The following is a 21,605-nucleotide window of genomic DNA, read 5'->3' as shown; positions in this document are numbered from 1 at the left end:
AAGGAGGATCTTTGACTCTAAGCTATGGATAGAACCTTACACTCATTAAGTCTTATCCTTCTGGGAAAGCAAAACAAAAAACAAATGACTGCTCTGTGAGGAATTAATCTTGGAAATATTTCTGTTTCTTCACACACAATATTGTATTTTCCAAAACGCAGTTTAATAGAAATAAATTACCCACTTCAGTACTCCTTAAATTCTGCCCAACAAATCATTTTTAGACCACGAGAGGGTAAAAGGAAAACCAATTTGGAAAGCCATTCTTCTGATGTTGAGTGCAGTCAATGTGCTGGTTAAGTAGCTCACTTATCTGGCTCTATGTGGCTCTCTGCTTTCTGAAGAACTTGGACACAGTCCTCCCAATATCAAAATTACCTGGGATACTTGCTAACAAAGCATATGTCTGGCTGCTACCTCAGAGGTCTGCAGTGTCAAATACTTCTCAGGGCTTTGCAGAGTTATAAGTTTCCTGTGATTCTTCAGCACCATAAACTTTGAGAACCACTGATCTACACAAAGTAATCTTTTTGTTTTGTTTTGTTTTATTTAGTTACACATGACAGTACAATGATGATCTTGATATATGATACATTTGAATGATCTTGATATATCATACATTTGAGTCAGATGGGATATAATCTTTCTTAGTAAACAAAGCAAATACTGACTTCCACTCAACATATTTATTTATTTTTGCACAGTGCAGGGATTGAACCTAGGGGTGCTCCACCACTGAGCTTTATCCCCAACCCTTTTTATTCTTCACTGTGGGTTAGGGTCTCACTAAGTTGCTTGTAATCCTCCTGCTCCTGAGTTGCTGACATTACAGGTAAGCTTCACTTTAAACTTTCTACCAGCAAATGATGTAAATATATCCTATTAACTTCCAAATAGTTTAGAACAAGCACCTCTTGTGTTTTAAATTCAGGTCCAAAATCTAAAGTTTCTTATAGTTCTTAAGTTCTAGATCTTTGTGGTTGATGTTGTTTTGGAGTGGTACTAGATATTGAACCCAGAGGTTTTGTACCACTAAACCACATCCCCAGCCCTTTTTAATTCTCTATTTTGAGACAGGGCTTCAAACTGTTGATCCTCCTCCCTCAGTTTCCCAAGGGGCTGGGATTATAGATGTGTACCACCACACCTGGCTAAATTTTAGGATTTGATCCAATCACTTACTGAGGGCACTTATCAAACCCAATAGTGGCTATTTTAAGAAATTAATTAAAATAAAAATTTAGTTCAAAAGGAAGCCCATTGGAAATGAAAGAGAAGGGAAACATCAAAATCATAAAGGGCTTGCTCATGAAGTTATTACCAGGAATATGCAGGCCACTGTGGAAAAAGTTACTGGAAAATATTCTGGAAGCAAGAGTATTCACTGAAGACATGTCCCACAGTTCCAACAACATTGGTAAGATTATGAAAATGATATAATAAGGTGAAAAAAAACATGGGTATCAAATGATTAAGAAAAGCTGTGCATGCCTATAATCCCCATTGCTTGAGAGGCTGATATTGGGAGGAACTTCAGTTTGAAGCCCAGCCTTGCAAGACCCTGTCTTAAAAAAAAAAAAGGATTAAGTAATGTGAAATCTAAGAAAAATGAGTGGAATGGGAGAAAAGACTGAAATGTAATGGTTCTGAGTTAAAGACAAAGTATAATCCTTTAAATACATTTCTGAGCCTAATGAAAATGTTTTAAGATCCCAGATATGCATTGAGTGCACAACCAATCAACAGATTCTTTGATTCCTTACTTAAGTAGATCAAAATATGTACATATGTGTAAATGAATACCAGATACAAACAAATCCATTAAAATAACCAAAGATACATTTTGGCTTGAAAATAAAATCTTTGGGTGAAGATAGTTTAGTTCAGTAGTAGAGCACTTGCCTAGCATGTGCACAGCCCTGGGTTTGATTCCCCGGCACTGCAAAATATAAAAAGTTTTCTGTGTTTACAGGGAAAAATCAAGTCTCCTAAGTCCAATGTCCCTTCATTTTCCAACTTAATAAAGGCCACAGCAATCCTACAGTTACCGAAGCCAAGGAACCATCTATATTTTTCACTTCATTCAACTGAATCCCATAATATGTCAACTCTACATCCAAAATACATGCTGAAATTATTAACTTCTTTTCAGATCCACAGTTCAAGCTACTATTATCTTGGCCTGGGGGACTGCATTAGGCCTAATTGGTTCCAAATGCTCACTCATAACCTTCTTCAATCCCTCCATTCTCGGAAGAAGAACCACAATGTTCTTAAGTTAGGCGCGCTGGTGGGGGCCTGTAGTCCCAGCTACTTGAGCAGCTGCCTTTTCTCTGGCTTTAAAATCACCCACGTTTCCTACTGCCCTTGGAATAAACTTCATATTTCTTACCATGACGTAAGCATGAAGTGCTCCACAGTCAGACCCTTGCTTACTTCATTACCCCACTCTCTTCCTTAAATCACTATAATCTAGCCATTGGTCCTTTCTTTCCTTGAATATGCCAAGAGCACACCTAGCTGGTTGCTACTTTATAGCCTTTATACTAACTGCTACATTTGTCTGGAAGATCCCTCAGATTATCACTGACTCCCTGCCACCCCCCAAGTCTCTGCTGAAATGCCACCTTCCCAGAGGATAACCTGACCAGCCAATGTAAAGCAGTCTTAATCCATTCAAGCTACTATAACAAAATACCACAGACTAAGTAATTGATAAATAATAGAAGTTTATTTTTCACAGTTTTAAAGGCTGTGAATTCCAAGATCCAGGAACAAGATGCCTTTTTGACAAGTTCTCACATGGATAAAGGGATGAACCACAATACCCTCGCATGGCAAAAGGAGACAGGAAAGGTCAAATGAGCTCCTTGAAGCCCTTCTATAAGGATACTAATCCCATTTATGTATGCAGCCCTCATAACCTAATCATGATCTAACAGGCCCATCTCTTTTTTTCTTTTCCTTTTTTGAGGTACTGGGGATTGAACCCAGGGGTGTTATACCACTGAGTTACATCTTCAGCCCTTTTTATCATTTTTATTTTGAGGCAGGGTCTTGCTAATCACTCAGGCTGGCCTAGAACTTGTGGTCCTCCTGCTTGAGTCTCCCAAGTAGCTGGGATTACAGACATGCTCACCACATCTAGCCGAGGCCCCAAAACTCAATATTAGGATCAAGGGTCAACAGAATTTTGGAAGGGCAGAAACATTCAGACCACAGTCCCATTCTTTCAATTCCCACCCCTGTATCACTTCATCTTAACCTCACTCCTGGCTTTGGTAATTCCCAGCTGGAATAAACCTAAGAAAGAACTGAAACTACTGCATCCCTAGGACCTAAAACAATGCCTGGCATGTGGAAGAAGTGCAAGTCTTTCTTGAATAAATGAGTGAAATAAAAATCTCTAACTTATAAGGCCAATTATCAGTCCTCACAGGGAAGAAAATGATAATATTTATTCAATAGCCATTTAATGAAGGCTCCAATGACAGTGGTCCTCAAACTTCATGTGAATTACCCAGGAAATTTATACATGAAGCCTAATAAACTATATTATGACAAATACCCCATAAAAGGTGATTTTCTTTGATCAATACCTCAACACTGCAGTATGCTACAGGCCTTTCTTAATACTGTAAGCATCTGTTATGGTCTGAATGTGTCCCCCCAAAAGTCATGTTGAGACCTAATCCCCATTGCAGTGATATTCAGAGGTGGGGCCATTGAGAAGTGATAAGTGATAGTTCTACCTTCATGAGTGGGATTCGTGCCCTTAAAAGAACTGCCTTGTCCCCTTTGTCATGGGAAAACAAAAAAAGGCACCATCTATGAGAAACAGATCTCACCAGACACAGAATCTGCTGCATCTTGAACTTGGACCTCCCAGCCGTCAACTGTGTGCAGTAAATTTCTATGGTAGTTGGTCTGAAGACTTTGTTATGGCAGTCCAAACAGACTGAGACATCATCTTTATGTCATATTATAATTATTATAGCAATAGTTTTCATCTGCTGCCTAATCTGTTCTTCACCTCAGCCAATCCTTTCACTATCACTACTTTGCTTATCTAGTACATTTAAAAATGTTAGCTAAAATCCCATTTCGGTGGGCAGTCATGCCTACGTTTAGGTTTTCACAGTTAAGATTTGCTGCAGTACTGTGTGTACTGTTCTCTCTTAATAAAAAATTTTGCCTGTTTCTTTTTTTTTTTTTAAAACCAAATCTTAACTGCCTTCCTCTTCCATTACTCTTTGATTCTGCTGAGAAGTCACACTGCACTGAAGCAGCAATTATCTTCTTAACCACAGGACAAGTTAGCTTGATTAACAGACCATGTTTACTGATACTTGACTATACCCAAAGAGAAACTTTGTATGACGAGTTTCACTTATCAAAAATGTTTTAATCACTTTCTCATATTTTGGAATATTTGCATAGACTTTACAGGTTGAACATCCCTAATCTGAAAATGCAGAATTTTTTGAGCACTGACATGACACTCAGTTTCAGATTTAAGTCTGACCCTCAGGGTGCATGCCTATAATTCTATCGTTTGAGGTCTTATGGCTGAGGCATGAGGATTGCCAAGTTTGAGGCCGGACCCTGCCTCAAAAATAAAGAATTTAAAAAATGAGCTTAGGATATAGCTCATGGTAAAATACTCCAGGTTCAATCCTCAGTACTGCAAATAATACATAAATTAATTAAATAACCTAAAATAAATAAAAAGGGCTAGGGATGTAACTCAGTGGCAGAGAAAGCTTCAGAGTGTGGATTTTCAGATCAAGGATATACAATCTGCAGAGAGAGAGAAAGAGAAAGAGAGAGAGTGTGTGTGTGTATGTGTGTGTGTGTGTGTGTGTTTGTGTGTATTCCATACAGGGCAGCATTTATTTCCTAAGGGACCAAAGAGGTTATTTCACATGGTTTTGGTAGAACATACACTTTGGTTGTAAAGAATCAATTATTATTTCTTTATATTCTCAAAATAAAATAGCATTTTTGTTGTTAATGATTATATGTGTAATTTGTACTTACTGTAAAAAAGCGAATATTACAAAATTACGTTAAATACAAGTGAAAATCTGCTAATCATCAAATCCCTCAAAACTATTTCCTCCTTATACTTTAGTGTATATCCTTTAATACTTTCATATATAAACATATTTTCATATAGGTTTTTAACTTAGGATGTATCAATGCATTTAGCATTACAAGTATCCTTCCATGTCAATACCTATTATTTAGTTTTCTCTCTCCACCCCCTTTTTTTCCAGCGCAAAGATCAAACCCAGTGCCTCAGGCACAATAGGCAAATGCACTACTGTGAGCTACATTTCCTATTCCTTATCTTTTTTAACAACTGAATTCTATAAACCTGAAAAAAATTTTAAATGATACTGAGAAAAACAGTTTCTCTCCTACTATATATTCTTATGATACTTCTGACGCCAAATGTGAGGATTCTTCCACACCAAGCAGTTTTCTAGCAGACCACAAGGGGGTGTCATATAATTTAATTCAGAGTCCACAGGCTAAAAACTTGGTTTACTAGACTTAGTTCAGACACCAAACAGAAGTCTTAAGTTGTATCCTGTGCTTCTAATGACCAGTTCATACTACCCATCACCTACTTTTTGATTATTTACTAAGATGATTCACAAAACTCAGAAACACTTTACTTCCATTTACCATTTTTTTATAAAAAAATATTATAAAGGATACATATGAACAGTCAGATGCATATGGTATGTTTGAAATGCATATGGTAAAGTCTGGGAGGAGAGGGGCTGAACGTCTATGTCCTCTGTAAGCACCACCTTCATAGTACCTATGGGGTCAGCAACCTGGACACTTATCAAATCTCATTCAAGAATTTTTATAGAGCTTAATCTCCAACACCTGCCTCTTCTCCTTTTCTGGAGTTTGGTTGATGGGGCTAAAAAAGGTCCATTCCTCTAATCCCTCTGTCTTTTGGGTGACTAACCCCATCTTGAGCCAATCATCTAGATGTTCATCCTAAATTACCTAATTAGCATAAAATCATGTGTTATCAAAAGGCACTCATCATAAACAACCATTAGGAAATTCCAAGGGCTTTAGGGGTCAGTGATGGGAACCAGAGACAAAGACCAAATACAACTACAAATACCCTCCTTTCAACATTTTCCAGCTTTCCAAGTTATATATGATGCTGCAATATATCTTTATATCTGTACATACATTTCTACACATCTCTAATGATTTCCTTAAAATAAATGTCTAGAAGAGAATCAGGGGTTTAAAGGTGTGCTGTCCAAAATGGTATATACGAGCCACATGACTACGTAAACAAATGTAAAATAAAGTTAAATTTAATGTCTCATCTGAATTAGTGACACTGTGATAAGCAGCCAGATGTAGCCAGTGGCTACCATACTGGAGAGTACAGTTATAAAACACTGCTATCATTTCATAACGTTCTATTGACAGCCCTGGTCTAAAGAAGTGTTCATATTAATAAATAATTAAATAAATATATGTAGTTTTTCGGTACTAGGAATTGAACTTGATTGCTTTTAACCACTCAGCTACATCCCCAGCCCTTTTTAATTTTGACAGAGGGTCTCACTAGGTTGCCTTGGATGGCATTGAACTTATGATCCTCTTGTCTCAGAACCACTGTGCCGGGGCTGGGGTTGTGGCTCAAGCGGTGGCTCAAGTGGTAGCACGCTCGCCTGGCATGCGTGCGGCCCGGGTTCGATCCTCAGCACCGCATACCAACAAAGATGTTGTGTCCGCCGAGAACTAAAAAATAAATATTAAAAATTCTCTCTCTCTCTCTTTAAAAAAAAAAGCACCGTGCCTATGTTTATATTAAAAATTTGATATCTGTATCTCATAGAATTTATGTTGCAACTTAAATTCCCAATATTAGTACATGAATTTATGTCATCTTCTCAACATCAGATCAATGTTTGATGTGAGAGATGAGACAGTGTTTTAATTTGCATTCTTAAATTATTAGGCTGAAAGTCCACTTTTTTTTGGCCATTTGTGTTTCGTTTGCTGTTGCTGTTGAACTACATGAGCTCTGTAAAATCAAATGTAATATACTCCTATTCCAATGGGAGTAAATAAATTTAAAAACCAAACCGTATGTGAAATGAAGATATTTCTTCATCTGTTTTGCTGATTGATGATGACATTTCACAGAGATATTTAACAAACTAGTATAAAAATAGCGCATGGAGTATACCACAATTAGTTAAAGGCAGACTTCTGTCTCATAGGTTGTTTCCTTAGAGTTAATGGATTAAATTTCTAAAAATAACAGGACTCTCATTGCAGTATGTTATTGCTAAGATCTTGTTACAAATAGGTTATAAAAGCATTTAAGTTTATATAAAAAATGTAAAACACAAAATGTTCAAATTAAAAAAATGAATACATACATACATATTTCACACATTCAAATGAAAGTATAGAATAGGAAAAAAAAATCACCTATGTGATAAGAATCAGAACAATGGTTCCGGAGTTGGTAGGAGAGGATTGACTAAAAAGTATACATAGGGAGTTTCAGATACGATGAAACTATTCTACATCTTGACAGAGCTATGAACTATAGAAGTGTACACATTTGTCAAAATTCATTAAATTTTACATATCAGAATATACTTTCCCACTCCATTTAAATTAAATGCTAATTTTTAATAAGAAGAAAAACAGTTACAACTACTATGGAAATTAGCATGGAGGTTCTTCAAAAGCCTGGGAATGAAACCACCATATGACCCAGCTATACCACTCCTTGGTATTCATCCTAAAGAATAGTCACAATACTATAATGATACAAACATATTCATGTTTATAGCAGCACAATAGCAAAACTATGGAACCAGCCTAGGTGTCCATCAATGGATGAATGGAAAGAAAATGTGTTATAAATACACAATGGAGTTGCAGTCAGTCATAAAGAAAATGAAATTTTGCAGGAAAATGTCATTTGCAGAAAATGGATGGAACTTGAGAGCATTAGGTTAAGCAAAATAAATAAAATTTAGAAGGTCAAGGGTCACATTTTCTCGCATATGGAAGCTAGAGAGGAAAAAAGAAAAAGAGAGATGGGGAGGGGACTCATGAAAATTGAAGGGTGATCCATCAAGTAAAGGAACTGGGGGGAGGGAGGAGGGAAAGGAAAGGGAAAATACTGGAGAATGATACTGGCCAAATTATACTGCTATATATTGTGGGCATGTATGAATATGTGAAACAGATCCCATCATATGTACAAATACAATGTACCAATTTAAAAAAGTGGGGGGAAAAAAGCAACAAAAAAGAGGAAACAAAGTGAAAAGCTGTATACTATTTAAAATATTAAGTTTATAAATAATTTATAAACTATTATCTTAAAAATATGTATAAAGCTTGGTTTGGGGGTCTGTGGCTGTGGCTCAACAGTAGTGCACTTGCCTGGCAAGTGTGAGGCACTGGGTTCAATTCTCAGCACCACATATAAATAAATAAAATAAAGGTCTATCAACAACTTAAAAAAACACACACACACACTACAAAACTAGTAAAACTTTCCATTTGGAAGAATTCATTTAAAAAAAAAAAAAGGTGGGTGGGGTGGCTTACACCTGCAATCCCAAATAAGAAGGCTAAGACAGGAGGATCACAAGTTAAAAGCTAGCTTCAGCAACTTAGCAAAACCCTGTCTCAAAACAAAAAACAAAAAGGACTGGAGATGTAGTACAGTAGTAAAGAGCCCCTGTGTTCAATCTCTAGTACCAGTAAACAAACAAACAAATAAATAAAATTGTAGAACCTTAAGAGTATGATATGATGGAAGCCAAATCACTCAATTGTCAAATCCAGATGGCACTAGAAAATTCACTATAATGCCAGGGCAACATATATTAAAGTGTCAAAATAGCATTGCTAACTTCAGAAGAAAAAAAAATTAATCAATGCTTCTACAAAGCCTATATCAATGCTTTCTGGAAAATCTACTTTCTGGGAAAGCATTTCTCTAATGCTGGGCTTAATTTTATTTTCTGAGATATTTGTTGAGGTAGTTGTTGAACTTGGTTTATTTTTGTATTATAAGCCTCCTCTTTTGGTTGTACCCATTTGCTCAAAAGCTAACACTTTCACATTAAAACCAACTGATTTGATAATGGAAAGTGTCTAAGGAAAGAAACAGAGAAGAATGCTTCTCCCCATCTGGCGCTGCCCACCCACCCCCTATGTTACAATGCACATTTATTATCTCTACCCATTTCCAACCTATCAATTTACTCGAACCTGTTCAGTGAGCGAGCTCTGGAGCAGCATAAACTACAATCTCATTCAAGTTCTTTGTAGACATGATCCTGGGGAAGTTATTTTACCACTGTAAATTTTATTTCCTGTTGGGGAATAGTAGTATTTCAAAGGTATGTGGTACAGATTAAATTAAAACACAAGTGGCCAGGCATGGGAAGGCAAACCTGTAATCCAAGGGACTGAGAAAGCTGAGGTAGGAGGATCACAAGTTTGAGGTCAGCCTCAGGAACTAAGTGAGACACTGCCTCAAAATAAAAAAAAATAAAAAGGAGTAGGGATAGAGCTCAGTGGTAAAGCAGCCCTGGGCTCAATCCCCAGTACCAAAAACAAACAAACAAAAAAAACCCCTGAGAAACATTTCAGTACAATGGCTGGCCCACTGAAGGTGTTTAACAAATGATAGCTACACTACCATAACAGTGCTGTTCCCTGAGATCCAGTCACAGTCCTCTAGAATGAAAATACAATCAAGATTTTCAGGCAGTTGTATTTTGCTAGAGAGGAGGAGAATGATCAACAGAAGGATATCATAAACAAAAAATATTCACTACAGAAATGTCAGCAGCCAACCTTAGAAAAGAGCATAAAAAAGCTAAAATATGTGCATATATGGTAGAAAATAATACTAGAAAACAGAATCCTGAAGTAAGAAATAAGGAACTGCAAGTTTGCAGGGAGAAAAAAAAAAAGGAATTTTCTTTGCTCAGTAGACACACATGATGCATCTTTACTATGCTACTGATGTATTTCATATCTATTACTACTGAAGTAATAAGGACACAAAAGGGCAAGTCATCCTTTACACACATGGAGTGGTCTATTTTACAGTAACAACCACATTTACTCTTTTTATTCTGGTACTGGGATTGAATCCAGGGACACTCTACTGCTGAGCTATATCCTCAGATCTTTAATTTATTTTGAGACAGAGTTTTGCTATGTTGCTGAGGCTGGCCTTGGACTTGCTATACTCCTGCTTCAGACTCCCAAGTTGCTAGGATTAAAGGTTGTTACTATCATGCCCAGCTACATTTACTCATTTTTAAAAAGCAGTTTGAGCCAAGTGTGTACAATCAACAAATATTTACCTGTTTCTCTTCATCTGGCATGTTTTTTTCCAGTTCTATTAGGTATTCTTCATCTAGTTCAGAGGAATTCACACCATCATCAACTTTGCTCTCAGCCTTATCCATTCCTGGTTCCTCCTCCTCGAATGAGGCACTGCAGTCATGAAAATACTCCTCTTCTCCCTGGTCATCCTGGGGATGGGCCTTGTCATCCTTTGGCAGCTTGCTCTGGGAATGCTCATCTTTGGGATCAGGAACTGCAGGGCTTGCACTCTCTGCTTCTTGGGGATCTGTAACCTTCAAACCATTGAATAGATCCTCTGGAACCTTACAGTTCTCTGACTTCTCCTCCATGCTGAATTCAGAAAGGGAGGGAGGCTGAAACTCTGGGAAAGAAAACGCTTCTGTTATGTAATGATGTTTATATTCTAAAATATAATAATTCTGCCTTTCACACTTAAACAAACCTTTGCAACAAACTCCAAAACACATCCTAACTTCCTTTCATTATTCCTTTCACATTATTCAAAAGTAGATTATGGTGGCCCATCTGTAATCCCACCAACTTGGGAGGCCGAGGCAGGTGGATGGAAAGTTCAAGACCAGCCTCAGCAATTTAGTGAGACCCTCTGCAACTTAGCAAGACCTTATCTCAAAATAAAAAAAAATAGAAAGAACTGGTAACTCTCCCCCCTACAAAAAAGTCAACATGAACTTAAATAATGTGGTAACTCTCCCCCCTACGAAAAAGTCAACATGAACTTAAATAATGCCAAATATTATTTTAACTGAATTACTTTTTCTTGTCAAATTTGGTATCAGAATTACTTATAAGCGGGCTGGGGATGTGGCTCAAGCGGTAGCGCGCTCGCCTGGCATGCCGGGTTCGATCCTCAGCACCACATACCAACAAAGATGTTGTGTCCGCCGAGAACTAAAAAATAAATATTAAAAATTCTCTCTATCTCTCTCTCTCCTCTCTCACTCTCTCTTTAAAAAAAAAAAAAAAAAAGAATTACTTATAAGCACCAAGAGACAAAACTCCCCACTCCCACCCCGGCAACACCCCTGCAAGTTGGGAATCCAACCCTAAGGCCTCACTGCTAATGAGGACATGCTCAGCTCCTAACAAGAGATGGATATTAAGGTGACTCTCCCACGTTTCCCGCTGGCATTTTGCAGGCGTAGTTAAAAAAAAAAAAAAAAAGAAGTAGTTATAACACTGGCAAGAAAAATGAAGGCCCAGGGCCTGGCTTGCTACCACTGAACTACATTCCCATCCCTCTTTATTGAGACAGGGTTTCATTAAGTTGCTGAGGCTAGCCTAGAACTTACGATCTTCTGCCTCAGCATCCCAAGTGTAAGGCCTTCATTTTTATTCAGCGAATGACGAAAGACACGAATAAGAAACCACGGTCTGTCTTTGCCAGCAACACTACCAGAATCCCAAGAATAAGCGTCTGGTGGAGCTAAAATGGAATCCGTGCCCAAACCACGATCAGTAACCAAAATGCACGTGATAAGCACACCTAGCTAATATTAGGAAGCGAGACTAGGAGCAGCGGGTCCTTAAGAGGATCCTCGTAGGCATCAAAATCATGCTCTTAGAGGGGTAGTTCTCAACCCTCGCTGCGTAATGACACTTGGAATGGTTTAGAAATCTTTTCTCCAGACCCTGCTTAGATTCTGATTTCTTGGTATGGAGTCGCACCGGGGTGTCTGAGTTAAAAAATGTTAAAAGTATACTAGGTGCAGTCACTGAAGAACCACTGCTCTAGAAGCTGAGTCAGACCGTCAGGAGTCCCGCCCAATGGTCGCAGCAAAATCACGCCAATGACCCTTGTGTCGCGACAAAGAGTCCGAATTCACCCCAGCTCGTTCCACGAAAACTTAATTAAAGCACCAAGATAAGTAATAGGGAGATTTCGCCTCCAGAGCCAAGTCCTGTTTCTCCCCGCTCCCAGGTCAAGCAGAAGAACGCAGACTGCAAGGTTATGAAAGTGCCACCCTGCCCTACCCGGCAGATTATCCCCTAGCCCGTTGCTCACCGTCACGCCGCCAGACCCACCGGCTACTCACAGCTTCACAGATCCTCCGCACTCTACCTAGCCAGTCTCCCAGACCTTCTACTTCCGCTCAGTCAGGTGCACTTCCGTCAGCGCCGACCAATGGCGTCGCCGTTGGCAAAGTATTCTGGGAAATGTAGTGGCAGCTTCTTGGGGGAAAGGTGTTAAGTCACTGCGTGACTTCATTGTACGGACCAAAAGTATGAAAGGCGGCTGCCATCTTTGGTTACGGCAAAACTCCAAGTTATTCTTAGCAGGAAAGAGGAAAAATTTTAAAAAGAAAAAAATCTGACCAGGCCTGGTGGCTAACGCTTGTACTTACAGCGGCTTGGGAGGCTGAAGCAGTTCAAAGCCAGCCTCAGCAAAAAAGCGGGGCGCCAAGCAACTCAGACCCTGTCTCTAAATAAAATACAAAATAAGGCTGGGGGTGTGGCTCAGTGGTACAGCGCTCCTGAGTTCAATCCCCTCTACCTGCCCCACCCAAGAAAAAAAATCTATCCGCCATTCAAACCAGCCTCAGCAATTTTGAAAGGCCCTATGCAACTTGGGAGACCTTGTCTCAAAACAGATTAAAAAAGGGCTGGGGATTCTATCCCTAGTACAACCCCCCCCCCCCCCAAAAAAAGAAGTCCTTGTTTATTTTACTCTTTCAATGTTTAGAAGAATCTAGAAACAAACTTTATGGGAAGTTTTCTCTCTGATGCCTTTCAAAGGGTTCATTGCGAGGTAACAGTTTTCATGATGATGCTAGGTTGTAATTTTCGTTTTCACATTAATTTTCTTTTGAATGTACAGTGTAGCTTTCCAGAGGCTGTGTGTCATGTGATAGTACAACAGATCAAATGCAAAGGAGACATGAGATTCTAGTTGTCCTCTATTAGCCAAAGATTTCTCAGAATTTAAAACAATGCTACTCTTCTCACTGGATTTTTTTTTTAAGTCATTATTTAAAAATACAAACATTACCTATAAAATATTATTTATGTTAGCATATAATGGGTGTATTCTTACCATAAATGAATAAATAAACATTTAAATTTTTCAAATATAATTTTCATATGGTAAATATTAATAGGTATAACCTGCCTGGCGAGGTGGTGCAATTCTAGGGACTGTGAGGCCGGAGGATGGTGAGTTTACAGCCAGCCCCAGCAAAAGCCAGGTGCCAAGCAACTCAGTATCTTAAAGAAAACACAAAAAGGGCTGAGGATGTGGTTCAGTGGTCAAGTGCGCCTGGATTTGATCCCTAGTACCACCCACCCGCTCCCCCCCCCAAAAAAAACACCCCAAACAGAAGAAGATACCCAAGAAAGGTCAAAAAAAGAAAGTCTTTCATGTCCACTATTATGGGTGGACATGTTTTAAGTACTTTTTGTCATTCTGGTATACTTAAAATTTCATTGTATGTAGGTTCCCCCCACCCTGGAATTCATTAATTGTTTGCTTTGGACATTTGGAAAGATCTTTAATAAAATTGATTTTACTTTTGAAAAAAAATACTATTACTTTTAATTTTTCCCAGTTCCGATCTTCGAATTGAGATTTGAGAATAGGAGACACAATAAAGAGTTAACATTCTACAAATTTAAATTTCTAATTTTCTGTTTTCCCTTAGATTAGCATGACCATTAAGGGATGGTGACTTTTGAGTTCTTGCTGAGTTCCTGTTGAGTTCCGGTTGAGCTCTTGCGGAGATTCCTGAAGAGTTCTCATTGGTAGGGGAAGTGCCAGAGGAGGGATTTCCGGTTTGTGGTTCCTGGAGGAGCGGAGTGGCATTCGGGTGAGTTCCCAGGGAGCGTGTGTGGAATGTGCTGGTGGAGTTCAGAAATAAAGTTTGTTCCTACTTGAGTGGCTCGTGATTTGTGCCCAGCCAGACTGCGGCACCTCAGCCTCCTGAGTTACTGAGATTACAGGGACACACTACTGCACCTGGCATGATTCATGTGTTTGAAGTTTGGTTATGGTGTGGTGAATGGATTATAAAAAAACAAGGGTGAGGGCTGGGGCTGTAGCTCAGTGGTAGAGCACTTGGCTAGCATGTGTGAGGCACTGGGTTGGATTCTCAGCACTACATAAAAATAAATAAATAAAATAAAGTCATTATGTCCATCTACAACTAAAAATTTTTTAAAATTAACATTAAAAAAAAAGGGGTGAAAGTAAAGAAGCAAAAACTGGGCACGGTGGTTCATGTCTGAGAGCCTAGTACTCAGGAGGCTTAACAGGAAAAGGCCCAGGTCAAGGCCAGCCTGAGCAATTTATGGAGACTATGTCTCAAATAAAAATAAAAAAGGCTGGGGCTGTAGCTCAGCAGTAAAGTATCTTTGTATCACAATTTCCAGTATCACAAAAAGGAAAATAAATCTTTGAATCATGTATAATTCTTAATCTTTTTTTTTTTTTTTGTGGTGCTGGGGATTGAACCCAGGACCTTGTGCATATAGGGCAAGCACTCTACCAACTGAGCTATATCTCCAGCCCATAATTCTTAATCATTTTTATTGACACCCCACCCCCATGAAAATGAAACCTGGAATTCCTTACCAGGGCCATAGGGCCCATGTATCTGGTCCCACCTCATTCTCTGACATCAACAGATACCACTTTCTCATTTTTACACTGTGCTGCTCTCTGATCCTAAAACACAACAATCCTTTTCCCATCTCCAAGCCTTTGTGCTCAATGTTCCCTCTGTGGGATGCCATTCACAACCCTCCCCTGCTTGCTCATTCTCATTCTTCAGGCCTTCCCTCAAGGCCACTGCAGGAGCTGACTCTATTACGTTACCTCCTGTATTGCCTTCCTGTCATTCATCACCATCTGGAATAGTCTTGACTAACTATTTACTTGATTATTATAACTCTCTCTACCAGACTAGCATTTCACAAGGATAGAGAAATCTTGTCTGTCTTATTTGCTGTGAAATCTCTCAATTTCTTTATTTTCACATGCCTGGCATAATCTAGGCACTTACATGTTTGTTTTATAAATGGATGAGACAAATGAGAAGACTGAGGCTCAGGAAGGTTAAAAACTTTCTCCAAGGGTCAAACAGCTAGAACAGAGCAGGGAATGAAAGCCTGATCTACCCACAGAGTGTATATTCTAAAGGATGAAGAGGCTGGTCAGATATATTATTTCAGAGAGAAGTGGCTTTGAAGATGATTTATATCTATAAAATGTAAATATGGATGTATATCTGACAGGAAAACCCTTGCAGTTTTTAGCAACAGGAAAATGACTCAGCCTGGTTAATAAGGTCTTTATTGCTCATGATGGATGGATGAAGGTACCATATGTAATGGAGACTGACAGTCTTGCAGGAAGTCATCCAGAAGGAGGCCAAAACAAGCATCCTGCTCCCATTTGCCCAATTGCCTGATTCCCTTTTGCCCTCAATCTTTTGCATTTGGCCAAGAAAGGATTCAGTGCCTCAGTCACAAATGGGATGCCTTCCCCGGGACACATCCACTGGACCAAACAATTTATTCTAAGTTACATTTCCAACCCTGTCTTCATTATATTAAACACTGATGCTCATTTCAAAGCACAAAGCATTGTGCTCATGATGTACAAACCACTGCAAGTCCAGGCAGGAGGCCAATTTGTGCCCAGTGGATGACAAGGTCAGTAATCTGAAGAAGGGGACATTTTCTGAGCACCAACTGGATGCCAAGCACAGCACTGAATAGTTGCAATTGTCCTTGTCCTTGCTGAATCCTCCCAGCTCCCCTCCAAGGGGGAGGAAACCATCTCAGCCCAGAAAGGAGACTCATCATCCTCTGTTCAAGTCAGAGGTAGTGAACATCTGGGGAGGTGAGCCATCTACAGATTTCTCAGCAGGAAGCTGAGTCCAGGATTGAGATTTCAGATTGCTTATATACTCAGCCTTATGATTTTTTTAAAAACTTTTTAAAACTTAGTTTTATTACTTCACTCATTTTTTTAAATGTGGTCCTGAGGATCAAACCCAGTGCCTCACATGTGCTAGACAAGTGCTCTACCACTGAGTCACAACCCCAGCTCTCAGGCTTACATTTTAAAGAGGATGCCTGTGATTACTCCTGTCCCCAACTCCCATTATTCTCTTTTATGGAACTTTATAACATGGATCATGGCTTTTTTTTTTTAGTTATAGATGGGCACAATACCTTTTTAATTTTATTTATTTATGTAATGCTAAGAATCAAACCCAGTGCCCCACACGTGTGAGACAAGTACTCTATCACTGAGCCACAACCCCAGCCCATAAATCATGGCACTTTTAAGTATTTTCAATTATTTCTCTCCTCCTCCTCCTCCTCCTCCTCCTCTTTTGGTGCTGGAGATGAAACCCAGGGCCTTGAGCATGCTAGGCAAGCGCTCTAACACTAAGCTGCACACCCTGCTCTCTTTTACTAATTTCTTGTATGACTTTTCTGGTACAGAGAAAGTATAACAGAGTTTTAGAGGAAGTGTTGGAAAACTTTTTCTGTGAAGGGTCAGAAACAGACTGTTGTAGGCTTTCTGGGCCCTATGGTTTATGATGCAGCTGTTCATCTGCTGTTGGTTATGAGAAAGTAGCCTAGGTATCACAATAATAAATGAGAACAACTGTGTGCCAATAAAACTTTATATACAAAACACAGGCACCAGGCTGGACTTGGGCTGCGGGCTATAGTTTGTTGACCCCTGTTTTAGAGCACAATTATGGCATCAGACTGGCCAAGATTGTGTCCCAGATCAACCCTGACTAGTCCTATTACCTTGACAAGTTCTTTAGCTTCAATGTTTTAGATCCCATAGCTATGTACAGAGACTATGACTGTATTTTCCTCCTAGGGCTACACAGAACCTGTCTTAAAAATTGTAATCTTTGCAACCTTATCCTTTACATGTCTTGAGGTAGGGGCCACATCAGCTATCTACTTGGTGCCTGGCACAGTGCCTTGGAAAAAGCAGGCAGTCAGGGCTGGGTGTGGTGGCACAACTGTAATATTATCTACTAAAGAGGCTGAGGCAGGACAGTGTATTAAACCCAGGAGTTTGAGGCCAGCCTGGGTAACACAGCAAGACCCTGTCTCCAAAAGAAGTAAGTAGTCAAGAAACATTGTCAATAAATCAGTACATAGATGCATCATTTCTTTTTAGCTGCCAAATAAGAAAACCAGGGTTTGTTTTATGTTGATTAAAAAAATATATATATAGGCTTTTCTTTTTTAAATGCAAAGAATTTCTCCAAGCCTAACTTTTAGCTGGATTATTTATATGACTCAGAATTCAACTGTATTTGCTAGCTGTCAATTAATGTAACAAAATTCCTTAGATAATCAACTTAAAAAGAAGAAAGGTTTATTTTGGCTTATAGTGAAGGAGATTTCAGTCCACGGTTGGTTGGTCTCATGGCTTTTAGACCTATGGTGAGGCAGCATTTCATGACAGGATTGCATGGTGGAGAAAGCTGCTCACCTTTCGGCATTTGGGAAACAAAGACAGAGACAAGAAGGGCCTGAGATTCAATATCCCCTTCAAGGGCATCCCCCATGACCCAACTTCCTCCCACTAGGCCCAACCTCTTAAAGATTCTGACATCTCCTAATAGCACCACGTACTCTGGACCAAGCCTATAATAGATGAGCCAATTGCATCAGCATCAGACTAAAATTTTTTTTGAAGCCAGAAAAAAGGGCAGATTTCATTGTGCAAACCAAACATATCATTGGGGAAGCTGATCAAAACACCACCTTCTTTAAGAATTATCTGTTTGACTTCACAGTACCCTGTATTTTTGAGTACAAGACCATGAAAGCACTCAATAGCACCTCTAAGATGATTTGAGGCCATGCCTTAAATATAATTGAGCATATAAAATATTTGTGGAGCTTTCCTTAGTATTTTAAAACATTATTTATGTCCATTTTCGCAGACTTCATGCATGAGTGAATATTTAATAAGTAGTTACAGATATTTTAAAGGCACAGATTAGGAAGGAGACAATCCAACTTTTTCAATTTTACTGTCCTGTGTGCAATTATCCCTATGTTTAGAGATTGTAGACAAAATGACTGTGGGAGGCCAACCGTACGAGTGACTGAGTTACACTCCCAGCTGGGTGCTGAGGCACTCAGTCACAGAAATGGGTGTGTCTTGCTACAGCCCCATGGGTGAAGCTATGCTCACCTGTTCCTTTGTAATATAACCCCTTGCCCTGTTTAGGATAGAATCTTCCATGGAAGTGCCTTGTGTGTGTCCCCTCCTCTTACTGTGCCCTTGGGTGTGGCCTACCCAGGTGTCAGTCAACCTGCTGACAGTGGACATCATGAAGAAGACTCAGCCCCCTGAAACCTGACCCCTTGCCTCATTTGAATAGCTTCTCCTTAATAAAAGGGTTCAGCGTGTGTGTGTGCTCTCTCTCTCTCTCTCTTTCTGCGGACCCTTAAGGTCAGAGGAGCCGTCACAGCAACCCCAAAGAAAAAGGTATTTGTGTCTCTTGTGTGGTTATTTCGTGCAGCCCAGTTAGCCCAGTTTAACTAGAGCGACCCCTGAGCCTTTTAGTCGTGAGAACAGAAACACGGCAAATGACTGATTGATCTGATTTTTCTTTTTTTTTTTTTAACCCATGTTATATTGATCAAGTTTTTCAAAGAAGCTAAGATCTTTGAAGCTCTGGGACCCACTGGTGACATCTCTGTCTATCTCCTCGTGTTCTTAAGTATTTCAATCTAAGTGCTCTGCTATAGTTTGGATGTCAATCATTCCCCAAAGGTCCATGTGGTAGAAGTTTGCTCCCCAGGTAGTGCTATTGGGAGGTGGTGGAGCCTTTAAGAGGTGGAACCTAGTGTACCAGGGTCTCCAGGTTAGGGGGGTGTTCCTTGAAGGGGATAGTGGGACCTCAACCCCTCCCTCTTTGTTTCACTTCCTTTCTACCAGGTGAGTGGTTTATTCCACTGTGCACTCCCCATCTTGTGCTGCCCTGCCACAGGCCCCAAAGAAATGGCCATGTAATCAAAGACTGAGACCCCTAAAGCGATGATCCAAAATAAACCTTTCCTCTTTATAAGTTGGTTATCTCAGGTATTCTTTAAAGCAATGAGAAACTGACTAACACATGTACTTATGGTACATTTTGCCCTTTATTCATTCATTCATTCATTCATTCTTTCTTTCTTTCTCTTTTTGTGGTGCTGGGGATTGAACCCAGGGCCTTGTGCTCGCAAGGCAAACACTCTACCAACTGAGCTATATCCCCAGCCTCCATTTTGCCCTTTACTATTGAATTTTACACTAGTTTGATTCCAATGTGGCACTAGAAAACATATGGTTGGAGCAGGACCACTTATGTGGAAGTGATAGAAAATCCTCAGCATCTCTGGGAAACACATCTAGAGTTGAATCAGTTAATAAGACTCAGTCTTGTCTTAGTGCTGCTGGGGCTGACCCTGTGTAATGAATATGCATCGGCTCTGCACCTGCATGTGTTTACATGTGGATGACTTTGGTTCTCCTTTCAGCCCCGTGCCAGAAAAAGCAAGTATTATTGACATCGTACCTAGGAAAAGACTGAGGAACTCAAGAGCTGAAGGGACTTGTTCCAGATGATAGCTAGTGGGAGAGTTTCATTAATATCGAGAGGGACAAAGAGACATCAATTCAAGAATTCTTCTTCTCATTTGCTCCATGCCATGGACTCCTTTGGTGGAATGCTGAAATGTATGGACCCCTCCTCTCAGAAAAATGCTTTTAAATGCATTCAACACAATACATAGGGTTATGAAGGAGATAAGTTATATTGAGGTACAATTACTGAAATCTTAACAAAATTTGGAACATACACATTTTTTATTAATACATTAAATATAACCTTGTCCAATGACTACAATACTTTTGAAGTTGTGATACATGTAAATGATGTCTGATTCAACTGCAATATGCTGTAAAATGCCTATGATTCTTTTGCTGAAGAAGTCACAGGCTCTGCTAAAATTACTGTGGTCTGCTTCCTATAGTCAGAGTACCAAGAAATGCTAAATTTCAATTAGAGGTGATTGAAAATAAGCAAAATGTTTTCCTATCCAAATTCATGACCGTCCTTCCTGAATTTTATCCGAGATCCCTATGGGTCTGGAGAACATAAGTTAAGAACACTTTATGGAGTCCAGTCCCTTGTAAAACAGATGGGAAAATGAGAGCTAGAGAGGAATGGGATTGGCTTAGACCCCTCAGCTATGTAATAGTGGGATTGAGCTAGAACCCAGGGGCTGGCAATACCTTCCCTGCAGGGATAGATGAAGAATGAATATGATCCTACGTGTAGATGCAGTGACACAGTAGCCATGACAGAAAATAGGACCATGTGACACGGCAGAAGCAAAGAGATGAGAGGTGCTAGAGTCTCCACGGAATGGGAAGGCCCAGCTGAAAGTGCCTTCTGCCTGGACCCTTTCCTCTTCTTCCTGGAGGAGGGACATCATGGCCACATTCTGAAGAAAGTACAGGCACATACTAGAAGGGACATAGGCCCCTCCTGACAAGATGGATTAACCATTGCTATGGTTTGAATGTGGTGAAAACTGTCTCCAAACTCATATGTTAATAGCATTTGGAGGGATGAGGCCTTGGGGAGGTAATTAGGATTAGATGAGGTCATGAAGCCGGGTGGGGTGGGGTGGGGACCTATGATGGCATTAATTGAACTAGCACATTGAACAACACTCTTGCCCGGTCCTGCCATGTGATGCCCTCTGCCATGTTATATGCAGCATCAAGGCCTCACCAGATGTTGAACAGGTGCTGCTGTCAGTTCTTAGGCTTCTCAGCCTCCAGAGCCGTAAGCCAAGTAAACTTCTATTCATAAATTACCCAATCTCAGGTACTTTATTCTAGTAACATAAAACAAACCAACACAGTCTATCCTGGACTGCCTGCCTTTAGAATTCCCATGTGTGAGCGAGAAAAACTCTCCTGACTTGTTCTCTGCACGGTGACTTGTGTTCTGTTCTGTGCAGCCAAACTCACTCCCTGACAGACAGCTCTTCCTAGCTGCGTGACCTCCCCTCTCTGAGCCATGGGTTCCTCATCTGTAAGAGCTCTGTTAAAGATTTTCTTGTGAAGATTAGAGGATACTGAAGACTTTTACTGCCTGGCACAGTAAAAGGCAGATGTTATTAATAAATAA

General features: G+C 39.8%; 1 protein-coding gene and 1 non-coding gene across 5 annotated transcripts in view; both read right to left on the bottom strand.

The window, feature by feature from the left end:
- Positions 1–12,575, bottom strand: part of Ttc1 (tetratricopeptide repeat domain 1) — a 48,560-nt gene extending 35,985 nt beyond the window's left edge. For 2 of the 4 annotated variants that reach the window (XM_005325427.5, XM_078051894.1), the window contains exons 1-2: positions 12,434–12,568; positions 10,407–10,771 (exon numbers count right to left, since the gene is read on the bottom strand). In XM_005325427.5, the coding sequence (XP_005325484.1) occupies positions 10,407–10,739 (333 nt within the window). In that variant the 5' untranslated portion in view covers positions 10,740–10,771; positions 12,434–12,568. Of the gene's footprint in view, positions 1–10,406; positions 10,772–12,433 lie in introns of all 4 variants that reach the window. The other 2 variants (XM_013358698.4, XM_013358699.4) reach the window with 2 other exon arrangements.
- A 7,031-nt stretch (positions 12,576–19,606) lies between these two features.
- On the bottom strand, positions 19,607–19,680 carry Trnaa-ugc (transfer RNA alanine (anticodon UGC)). Its single transcript has one exon. It is a non-coding gene; the product is annotated as a tRNA-Ala (tRNA).
- Positions 19,681–21,605: the final 1,925 nt, after the last annotated feature.

This window comes from Ictidomys tridecemlineatus, chromosome 1 (genome assembly GCF_052094955.1).
Source record: "Ictidomys tridecemlineatus isolate mIctTri1 chromosome 1, mIctTri1.hap1, whole genome shotgun sequence".
Classification (NCBI taxonomy): Eukaryota; Metazoa; Chordata; class Mammalia; order Rodentia; family Sciuridae; genus Ictidomys; species Ictidomys tridecemlineatus.
The sequence above is the reverse complement of the archived record's forward strand: the minus strand, read 5'-3'. Positions and strand labels throughout refer to the sequence as shown.